At 33.0% G+C, this 12,558-nt stretch overlaps 1 protein-coding gene across 1 annotated transcript in view; it reads right to left on the bottom strand.

The window, feature by feature from the left end:
- Nucleotides 1-12,558, bottom strand: part of LOC145271137 (copper homeostasis protein cutC homolog) — a 109,946-nt gene that overhangs the window by 88,403 nt on the left and 8,985 nt on the right. The window contains exon 2 of the mRNA XM_080126676.1: nucleotides 4,119-4,178. Coding sequence (XP_079982802.1) covers nucleotides 4,119-4,178 — 60 coding nt within the window. The remainder of the gene's footprint in view (nucleotides 1-4,118; nucleotides 4,179-12,558) is intronic.

Here is a 12,558-nt window from a genome sequence, read left to right as displayed (position 1 = left end):
GACGGAGGCAACCTTTCTAGGGCAATTGCTCTTGACATATCTAAGGCCTTTGATAGGGTATGGCATAAAGGTTTACTTCATAAGATCTCTAGCTATGGTATAGCTGGAAATGTTGTCTCAATTATTAAATCGTTTCTCTCTGCTACTAACGAAGATAACAAATAAAGTTTGTTTATTAATATATATATATATATATATATATATATATATATTAATATCTCTCATTTCTCTCTTTTTTTATTACATTTTCACCGCAAAGAAGGCACATTACCACTTTGGTGTAGGAGGCTACTATCAGGGGAAGCACTTACTGGGCTACTATGTAGGGATTTGGGGAGCAAGATGTCGGTTCACGTTACACTTGAACTTCTGCATGTCAGTACATTTGGGGACGCAGGGACCTGGAATGGAATTCCAAAGTCTAGCGGTTCTGGGGAAGAAACTACTGGAGTAGAAAGGTCTTTTACATCTCTATTGTGTGGGGGTGGGATTTAGCAGCCTGTCCGGTTTGTCGAGGGTGCTCACGTCGTGGGCTCTCTTGCATCTAGGGATCTAGACTGTGAAGGGGTGGGATTTAGCTGCCTGTCGGGTGTTTATGTCGTGGGGGCACAAGTGCATGCAGTCCGTCAGAGAATTCACCATTAAAATACTTGTAGAACAGGCAGAGGGATGCAACGTTTCGTCGATGGGACAGAGGCTGAAGCTTAGATGCCAGTTCAGGGCCTATCAGATAGGCGACTCTCTTTTGAACCTTGTCTAGGAGCGAGAGACTAGCAGCAGATGCACCAGCCCAAATATGACAGCAATACTCCATACATGGGCGAATGGTGGCCTTATAGAGGTAACGGATACTTTTATTAAAAAAAAAAAACGTAAAGATGTTAAAAAATATATATATTAGCAATACAAAAAAAAGATCTTAATATTTTGTCCAAATATATAAGTAATCAGTTTTCAAGAATAGCGGAAGTATTGTATTAATTTTGTGCTTCCATACTTCAATTGACAAACATGCCACCATTTTGGAAACTTAGTAGCAATACACATGAAAAAATTGAAATAGCTTGAAATATTTCAATATTGGTATGCATAGAAAGAGCTTGATGAGCTAAGAAAGAATCTTTTTAAATTTTTTAAATCTGATTAAAATTAAGGAAGTTATGGCTATTTTTGTGCCTCACACGTTTGGATATTTTTCCCTCTTTACGACCATATGCGTTTCGTCACATTTTTTACACTACTTTTTCAGTAAAAATGTCATATCTTTGTTAAAACACAAGACTAAGAAATGAAACTTACCATATAAGTGTATTTTTGTACAAGGAATCAGAATATGCAACTGAAAATCTCCCAAAGTTTATGGTTTCCAAATAATCTGCAGTAAATGTGCATAAATATGCAGCAATTCCTTAAAAATGCCATGTATCCATAAACAGAAAAGAAGTTGGAGAACTCAAAGTTGAATTGTAATGTGCTTTATGTACAAAAAACTTAAATCTAAACATAAGACCATTTAAAAATGAATATATTGCAATATTTCTTTGGTATTATTGTAGATTAATACCTTCCGTTTAACCCCACTCAACTCCTTCTGACCACCCCTCCAAAATGTGATTCTACCTTTTTAGGAAATTATGTATAAAATGCCATGAAAAACTTTAATGAAAGATAAACAAATTATTTTAGAATTGAATGTAAAATAATTTCCTATTACAGGTCATTCTAGCATTTTAGGGCAGTTAACTGTTTTTTTTTCTATGGGAAAATATGCATGCTTTTTTTTTATTTTTTTTTTAAGATGATTATGTGTAGTTTTAAGAGGGTTTCTATGCAATGAGAATATGGGAAGGGTTGCCATTCGGACTTTGAATTAATTGTAGGGCTAAGGAAAATTATGTGTGAACATACTGAAAACTTGACAGAGACAAAGTTAACAAAAACAATATTAGAGGGGGGAGCGGTTAGTTTCACAAAAATTTAATGTAAAATAATTCATCATTTCCTGGCCGTTCTAGCATTTTAGGACAGTTAACCAATTTATTTTTATGTGTATTTTTCTTTAAGGAAGGATCTATTTTTTGTTTGTTTGTTTTAGATGCTTGTATGTGGCTTACAGAGGTATTTTGTTGGGGGGGGGGCTTGCCACTCGAACTTAGTGTTATTGTTAGGGTTAAAGAGTGTTTTAGGAGGAGACTTGCCACACATAATTTGTATTAGAGGTGAAGTTAAGAGAGCTTTTTTTCAAAAAAAGCGTTCAAAAATTTGTTGATTTCTATTTTCGAGGTTCCATAGGCCGTTTATACTACGCTGGAGCAGGTTGTAAAAATATCTTTCGCTTAATAAGTAGAAAAAAAAATAACGAAATAAAAAGCTTCCTAATTGTAGTTTGATGTGTTTTCTAACTGCTTTTAAAATTTCAAGAATATTGATATAGATTTTGAGGGTTTGTATTACTATACACATAGATTCGAAAAAGTTGTCAAAAAAACAAATATATAACAAATAAATGTTATCAAAAGCAAGTTACTTTTCTACCTAACTGGATAATTTTTTAGTGTTTTTATTTAATGTAACATGTTTATTCAGCTTGAAAACAGTGTTTACCGATGTTTTGGAAAATTTAAAATGGCGCCCGACTCTCTTGAAACGGTAAGTTTGGGGAAAAGAGTTAAAAATAAAAAAGTAGACAAAATACTGCTAGAAACTCGCTCAATATATGTTACCGTGACATAGGCTGACATATATTCGGTGAGTTTTTAACAGTATTTTGTATAGTTTTTTTTTTATTTTTAACTCCTTTTCTCAAACTTACCGTGTCAAAGAGAGTCGGGCCGGGCGCCATTTTTAATTTTCCACGGTAAACACTGTATTTTTTTCGAGCTGAATAAACATGTTACATTGAATAAAAACACAAAAAATATATCCAGTTTGGTAGAAAAGTAACTTATCTTGCCTTTGATAACATTTATTTGTTATATATTTGTTTTTTGACAACTTTTTCGAATCTATGTATAAACGAGATTTTGATACTTATTTTGATTTTGAAAAAAAAAAATTTGTGGCTGTTCGCAGTAAAACATTGTTTTAATTCGCTGTTCAAAACTAATTTAAAGAATAAAAGTGCATGCAAGCTATATATCTACAAAAGTTTATTTTGTTTTTTTAACCATGTTTTTAAATTTGACGAGATTTGTGAGAAATTGCAACAGATTTATAATGCCGAATTGGTTAGGATTGTTGTTATTATATATTCTGAAAACCGAATAGTTCTAAACTAATGTTATTCTGATAACAAAATAGCTTTCATTAAACATAAGAACATTTATATTCATATTTTCATGTTTTTCTTAATTCGTTCTTGAATAAAAATTAAAGAATGCGTGTTTGTTTACAACTGTGCTATCGCTGATTCTACAGGCTGGAGCTGCTGCTGCTGCTGCTTAAACTTCATTTGACCAAATTCGATTAAAAAGAAACAATTTTTTTTTTCGGGTAGGTCCTTTTAAATTATCAATTACCGCGGTCCTACTCAACATAAAACAATACTTTTAATTGATAAAGATAGTAAAAAGATTGATTTACTTACTACTGGGTGTCCGAAGAATTTTTTTTTCAAAATGTTCAATACTCGTCATATTAAAGTCTTATTTTTAACACGACAAAAAAAGAAATGGTCAAAAATATTTCGGACACTTGACAGTATTAAGATTAACACCTCTTCTAATTGGTTCCCAAATTTCATGACGAAATTCTTCATACAATCACGGTACGGACCTTTAGAAAACAGGGGGGGTCATTACAAAACCTTACCGAAAACGCCATTTTATGACGTTCACATTTTTATCACTTTATTTGCTTAAAACTCTTAAAATATATAATGTACATTCATATTTATTAATTCATTTGAAAGTATATTCATTTCCGAACAAAACAGTAGTAATTTGAAGACTTGAAGTGCTTTGGTTTAAAAAATATGACTATTTTAGTAGAACTACCTTGAAATCTGTGATTATCCAAAGCGTTTTTTCGTCCGTGTGTATTACTAAACTTAGGGTCTCGTTGTATGCACAATTACAAAAAAAAAAATTCTGTCTTCCAGTTAGGAATCGCAAACTTACCGACTGAAGGTGTAGTTCCGCCTTCTGAAAGATTTGCGCAGAGCTCAAGCCGGACAGCCCCTTGAAAAATAAAAGTTTGAAAAGTTGATGAGCAATTAAGCGGAAACTCATTTTCAAAATTTTGCATGAAAACAAATATGGCGACCAGTGAAAACCATAATACCCGAATACCTCTATATGGTATACATTGTGACCCAGATATAAGAGAGCTGCATGGGTCCCCGGATGAGAAATCTCTTATATCCGGGTTTGGTCTATTTTGTTTAGGTAATGTTACATTCAAGTGGTAACAAATAAAAATATGATTTTAGGAATATGACACTTTCACATATTTACAGCAATAACAAAAAAAAAACGAAAAAAGTGTTTGTACACAAATGTAACCCCTCCAGAGAACTCAATACTGTTGCAGAGCATTTTAAAGAGAAATTACAAGTTTTTTATATTTTAGTCGCAGTTTCGTGTTATGAGTGCGTAACGCCTCCAGTGCAGCTCAACTCAGGTGCATAGGCTCGTGATTGAAATGCACCCGTAGCCGATACCTGTGGCGTTACTCGTGGTTTCGTCTAGTGGTCGAATTCGTCTTCGCCGTCATCGTCGGTCGCTCTCCGGTTCCGCTTTCAAATCAGCTTCCAACCATCACCTGGGTTATCGGAGAAATATATTGCATTCACAACGGCGTTCCAATCAAAGAAAAGAAAGTCAAAACTTAATTGGTTTTTCTTAACATAGAATTGATTATTGTCTTCGACTTTACAAATAATAGTTACACACTGGCCTAGTCATGCAACTTAGGAGGCTGGCAGTTTTGTTTCTTTTACCAAGTTCTCTGTTCTTCATCTACTGTCAGTCCACGGAAAGGGATCAGCGAAAAAAAGACACCAATTAGCTAAGTGTCTTGTTTTTATCAAATCAGTCGTTCCTCCTTCCACCTTTTTGGAGTTATTCTTTCTTTCTTTCCTCTCCCTCTCTTCTTTTATCCTATTAATTTGTACTCCCTTTCCTTTTCCTCTTTTGAATTTCCTCCCTCTCTCTGTTTCCCTAATTTCTACTCCTCCTCTCGGCTTTTATCTATCCCCATTTTTAACCCTCATTGCACTGAGGTGTTCCTTATCATGTAATTAGGAGTTATTAGTCACCTCCAGGTCGAACAATGCCTGGCGGCGACCCCTCACCCCCGATTCCCACCCCAAGCTGTCAGCTTAAGAATCTGGATTTCTTCATATCGCTCAACAGAGGGTCTAAAAACAACCTTTTCAATAAGATAAGAACAATTATTTGTTTTTTTTCTTTCTGACAGAATCCCATAGACATTTCTATTTAAAACAACATCAAACCATCATCATCATTAGAATTCAGCCGTGTGAATTCCTCTGAATTCGTGTCGACTAGCAAGGTCACTCGGCATCGCTCGGTACGCATCATGTCACAAAAAGACCCAAAGATACAGTTTTTTAGGGTTACTACTATCAAACCTAAACCTTTTCCCAGAAGAGACATTGCGAGCCTGTCTTTGTTTTATCTGACTACAACTTGGATGTCTTCAAGTCCAACATAAACAAATTCCTAATGAACCGCCCCCCTTAAGTAAGACACTTTATCAAATCTCCAATACTAACGATTACTACAGCACTATCCCATTGATTACAGTACACGCAATAACCCTTATCCCCGAGTGGCTTCAAGGCCTTGATAAGTGGTGACCTCCATGTAAAAGAAAAAGGCCATTTGATTGAAAAATGGGCTATTTCATCGATTTCGATGACAATAAAAATCTGAAGTGTAATAAATTCGCTGACCATCATTTAATCATTTAATTCCAGGCAACGTCAGGTCTCCCTGCTAGTAATATTATAATTTGATAATACTGAGCCAAAACAAAGGAAGCCAACTTAAAAATAGATCAGTCAAATTTTCAAGTGAAAAAATTAATCAACTTCAAAGTGGATCAGTCAACTTCAAAGTGGATCAGTCAACTTCAAAATGGATCAATAAAATTCAAAATGGATCAATCAACTTCAAAATGGATCAGTCAACTTCAAAGTGGATCGTGGATCAATCAACTTCAAACTGGATCAGTCAACTTCAAAATGGATCAGTCAACTTCAAAATGGATCAGTCAACTTCAAAATGGATCAGTCAACTTCAAAATGGACTTATTTTCAAGTGAAAAAGATTAATCAACTTCAAAATGGATCAGTCAACTTCAAAATGGATCAGTCAACTTCAAAATGGACTTATTTTCAAATGAAAAAAATTAATCAACTTCAAAATGGATCAATCAACTTCAAAATGGATTAGTCAACTTCAAAATGGATTAGTCGACTTCAATTTGGATCAATCAACTTCAAAATGGATCAATCAACTTCAAAATGGATTAGTCAACTTCAAAATGGACTTATTTTCAAGAGAAAAAATCAATCAACTTCAAAATGGATCAGTTAACTTTAAAGTGGATCAGTCAACTTCAAAATGGATTAATCAACTTCAAAATGGATTTGTCAACTTCAAAATGGATTAATCAACTTCAAAATGGATTAGTCAACTTCAAAATGGATTAATCAACTTCAAAATGGATTAATCAACTTCAAAATGGATTAGTCAACTTCAAAATGGATTAATCAACTTCAAAATGGATTAGTCAACTTCAAAATGGATTAGTCAACTTCAAAATGGATTAATCAACTTCAAAATGGATCAATCAACTTCAAAATGGATTAGTAAACTTCAAAATGGATTAGTCAACTTCAAAATGGATTAATCAACTTCAAAATGGATCGATCAACTTCAAAATGGATTAATCAACTTCAAAATGGAGAAATCAACTTCAAAATGGATTAATCAACTTCAAAATGGATCAATCAACTTCAAAATGGATAAGTCAACTTCAAAATGGATAAGTCAACTTCAAAATGGATTAATCAACAAAATGGATTGATTACAACTTCAAAATGGATCAATCAACTTCAAAATGGATTAATCAACTTCAAAATGGACTTATTTTCAAGAGAAAAAAAATCAATCAACTTCAAAATGGATCAGTTAACTTTAAAGTGGATCAGTCAACTTCAAAATGGATTAATCAACTTCAAAATGGATCAATCAACTTCAAAATAGATTAGTCAACTTCAAAATGGATTAGTCAACTTCAAAATGGATCAATCAACTTCAAAATGGATCAATTAACTTCAAAATGGATTAATCAACTTCAAAATTGATTAATCAACTTCAAAATGGATTAATCAACTTCAAAATGGATTAATCAATTTCAAAATGGATCGATCAACTTCAAAATGGATCAATCAACTTCAAAATGGATCAATCAACTTCAAAATGGATTAGTCAACTTCAAAATGGATCAATCAACTTCAAAATCGATTAATCAACTTCAAAATGGATCAATCAACTTCAAAATGGATTAATCAACTTCAAAATTGATTAGTCAACTTCAAAATGGATTAGTCAACATCTAAATGGATCAATCAACTTCAAAATGGATTAGTCAACTTCATAATTGATTAATCAACTTCAAAATGGATCAATCAACTTCAAAATGGATTACTCAACTTCAAAATGGACTTATTTTCAAGAGAAAAAAATCAATCAACTGCAAAATGGATCAGTTAACTTTAAAGTGGATCAGTCAACTTCAAAATTGATCAATTAACTTCAAAATGGATCAAATTCTTCAAAATTGATCAATCAACTTCAAAATGGATCAGTCAACTTACAAAATTGACTTATTTTAAAGTGAAAAAAATTAATCAACTTTAAAATGGATCAGTCAACTTCAAAGTGGATCAGTGAACTTCAAAATGGATCAATTAACTTCAAAATGGATCAGTCAACTTCAAAGTAGACTTATTTTCAAGTGAAAAAATTAATCAACTTCAAAATGGATTAGTCAACTTCAAAGTGGATCAATTAAATTCAAAATGGATCAATCAACTTCAAAATGGATCAGTCAACTTTTCTTTACAGATATTGTAATGGTTTTAGAAATTTTTCGTTTATACCATTTCAAGGTCAAAATGATATTCAATTATAAAATGGACATATTTGCGAGTGAAAAAAATTAATCAACTTCAAAATTAATCAATCAACTTCAAAATGGTCTTATTTGCAAGTGAAAAAAATGAATCAACTTCAAAATGGTCTTATGTGCAAGTGAAAAAAATGAATCAACTTCAAAATGGTCTTATGTGCAAGTGAAAAAAAATGAATCAACTTCAAAATGGAGAAATCAACTTCAAAATGGATGAATCAACTTCAAAATGGATGAATCAACTTCAAAATGGATGAATCAACTTCAAAATGGATCAATAAACTTCAAAATGGATCAGTCAACTTCAAAATGGACTTATTTTCAAGTGAAAAAAATTAATCAACTTCAAAATGGATCAGTCAACTTCAAAGTGGATCAGTCAACTTCAAAATGGATCAGTTAACTTCAAAATGGGACTTATTTTCAATTGAAAAAATTAATCAACTTCAAAATGGATCAATTAACTTCAAAATGGATCAGTCAACTTCAAAGTAGACTTATTTTCAAGTGAAAAAATTAATCATGCCTGATGGAGGAGAAACTTGATCATCTTCATCAGGTATTTCCTCCACTTCGGCGTAAGATTCAATGACAAAGCCGGCCTTTTTTTTTAACGCATGAACCAGCCATTTGCAGAACGTTAGGCTTGCGCAAAATCGAGACTAAGCAGCAATTCTACGATTTTCAGCTCCCTGACAAAAACATGTGGTCAGAAAAAATTCTGGTTTAACGGTAACTCTGTATATTTTTAGCATTTTCGGAAATTACTGGTATATCTTTAACTCGGTCTGGTAGGGTTAAGACAGAAAAGACTTACCAAAGTGGATTTTGCCTCCATCATAAATCACATTTCCAAAAGCCACCCGGTTCTTGGGGAGCTTCCTTCCATTTCTTCTACCCCCATCTCCCTCCGTCTCATTCTGGTTCGTCACTAGCCCATTTGCAGAACGTTAAGCTTGGTCGTTTATTTCAGTGTGTCCCTCTGTTTTTTTTACACTTATGAAGTGGGAAACATTTAATCCCAGGCAACGTCGGGTCTCCTTGCTAGTAATATTATAATTTATACCAATCATTTTAATACACGCTACATTACTAAGCAGAAATTGGAAGCTTCGAAGCATTGAGATTATCGTATAATATTATAAGCGATTATATTTCATACTAGCGGGGGTACCCGGCGTTGCCCGAGTGTTTGTTTCCGGGACGGGGGGGGGGAGTTTTAAAAATGTTATGGTAGGTAAGTAGGAAGGATCAAACCCGGAGTCATGAGTAAAAGTAGGAAAATAAAGTGTGAAAAAAAACAAAAAAAAACATCTGCAACGTTAACAGTTCGGCCACCAAGAAAAGTCCATTCCAGTTGTTTAGGAAAAAAAAAAAAAAAACGACTGCGGTAGGTCAGCGCGAACGTGAAAATATAATGTGAATTGTCCAGCACGCTAACCACTACGCCACAGAGCACTGCAGCTTAGTTTAGTGATTTTAAATAACTTGACATGAAAGAACTACGAAGCCAAACCGGTGTTCTCTTCTCAACTGTTCCTTGTGAACGATCCCCAAACGGTGTTAAGTGGTGGCAGGGGGAGGAGGAATTTATTAGAGAGAAAATATTTTACCACTTCCATTGATCTTAACCGATTTTGGCCGTGACTTCTCAGCAGAAAAAGTATAGAAATCTAAGATTATCGAGGAATTTGAGAAATAATAAGCCTATAACACACCTCAGATATTGTTCTGCCGTTTGTGCATATTATATTTGCATGAAATATCTTGATTTTTAATCCTATTAATGTCAAAATCAGACGGGAAAAAATGAGTTCATTTTATTTATATAGAGATTATCCCCACCAGACCTGAACTACTGAACCTAATTTCCTCTACTTCCTTCTGGGCAAAATAGTGAAATCCAATAACAATAATTGGTAAACTTGTTAACTTAAGTCGAACGGCTCATCAAAAACTTGTTGACGTTAGACTTGAAGATAACCATATTGTAGCCAGCTGGAAAGCAGGAAAATGGAAGACAATTCCATAGGCGTGCAGTTCTAATAAAAGAAGCTTTGTTCATGGAATCTATGTTTAGGTTTAGACACAGATAAAGAGTGGGGGAAACTAGAGATAGTGTTTTCTGTTAGACGGGTGTTTTTTGTGAAAGTTTGGCGAGAGGGGACCATAAATTGGAGCTCAGTCGAGCACGTGCCATGAAAAAAAAGATAAAGCAAAAACAAACTAAAAATAGAGTGTACAGAAGACACATAATACGATATAGTAATTGATAGTAATGGAAGGTCGGTAAATTTGTTACCTTAAGTGGAACGGCTCATCAAAAATTTGTTTACGTTAGACTTGAAAATAACAATATTGTAGTCAGCCGGAAAGCAGGAAAACGGAAGACAATTCCACAGGCGAGCAGTTCTTAGAAAGAAGCTTTGTTTATGGAATCTACGTTTAGGTTTAGGCACAGATAACGAGTGGGGGGAATTATTGATAGTGTTTTCAGCTAGACGAGTGTTTCTTGTGAAAGTTTGGCGAGGGGGGGGGAACCATAGATTGAAGCTCAGTCAAACACCTTCCATGAAAATAACTATAAAGCAGAGACAAACTCACAACATCTCTTCTGTGAGATAGAGGTTGCAGGGAAGAGAAAAGGAAATCTCCTACGAGGCTACGAAGTCTATTTTGAACTCTATCAAAGCAGGATAAGTCCTTTCTAGCAGCTCCTGTCCAGATGTGGCAGCAATATTCCATACTTGGACGTATCTGGCTCTTATATAGATAGAGAATAGCATCAGCAGTGAGATATCTACTGGATCGATAGAAGGATCCGACCGTTTTTTCAGGTTTAGGCACAGATAAAGAGGTGGGGGAAACTAGTGATAGTGTTTTCTGTTAGACGGGTGTTTTTTGTGAAAGTTTGGCGAGGGGGGACCATAAATTGGAGCTCAGTCGAGCACTTGCCATGAAAATAATAATAAAGCAGAGACAAACTAAAAATAGAGTGTACAAAAGACATATAATATGGATCGATAGAAGGATTCGACCATTAAGCTATATATATATATATATATATATATATATATATATATATATATATATATATATATATATATATATATACAGATATATATATATAGATATATGTATGTATATATATATATATATATATATATATAGCTTATATATATATATGTATATATATATATATAGCTTATATATATATATGTATATATATATATAGCTTATATATATATGTATATATATATGTATATATGTATATATATATGTATATATATAGCTTATATATATATAGCTTATATATATATATATATATATATATATATATATAGCTTATATATATATATGTAGCTTATATATATATATATAGCTTATATATATATATATATATATATATAGCTTATGTATATATATATATATGTAGCTCATATATATATATAGCTTTTGAATTACAATTTGATATATATATATATATATATAGCTTATATATATATATAGCTTATATATATATATATATATATATATAGCTTATATATATAATATATAAGCTATATCTATAGCTATATAGCTTATATATATATATATAAGCTATATATATATATATATAGCTTATGTATATCTATATATATATATAAGCTATATATATATATATATATATATATATATATATATATATATATATAAACACACACTAGTGATGGGACGATTTCAATATTTTTCCCAGTTTCCATTCTTTATAAATATCTAATTACTGATTTTCGTAAGAACACACGCTAAACATGCAGATATTTTCCTAAACGTCAAATTACACTTGTGGAGGATGATCTATCGATTTTAGCTTTATTGGCATTTAAGAATCAATAAATAATTTTTATTTTATCATTATTACCAGCAATGGAAGATTTTACTTTAAACAAAATCAGGAAAAAAGGCAAAAGAATCGTTTTGGCATTGGAAAATGGGCATACAGAGAGAGACAGGGGGGCGAGAGAGAGAGAGAGAGGCAAAAGAGAGAGAGAAAGAGAGGCAAAAGAGAGAGAGACAAAAGAGAGAGAGAGACAAAATTGGAAAATGGGCATACATTTTTCCGATTGTTTTTGATGAGAGTATGAGACGAATGGATTCGCCAATCATTTTTATAACCAACGGCTGTGCTAAACAACCAATCAAAACGTCCCAAAATTATTATAAAAATCGTCGAATTTTGGATTCAATCAGTTCGCCATTTGCTACGTCACGGATCGCATTTAATTCTTCGCCGCCATCTTGGTTACTGATCTGAACTATGCCGCCATCTTTGTTCAACATAATATCTCAGAACTTAAGAGGTTAACTACGCGACGGACCGCATTTGATTCTTGGTCGCCATCTTGGTTACTAATC

Source organism: Euprymna scolopes, chromosome 46 (assembly GCF_053919585.1).
Source record: "Euprymna scolopes isolate OS-2025 chromosome 46, ASM5391958v1, whole genome shotgun sequence".
NCBI lineage: Eukaryota > Metazoa > Mollusca > Cephalopoda > Sepiida > Sepiolidae > Euprymna > Euprymna scolopes.
This window is presented reverse-complemented; position numbering and strand designations above follow the sequence as displayed.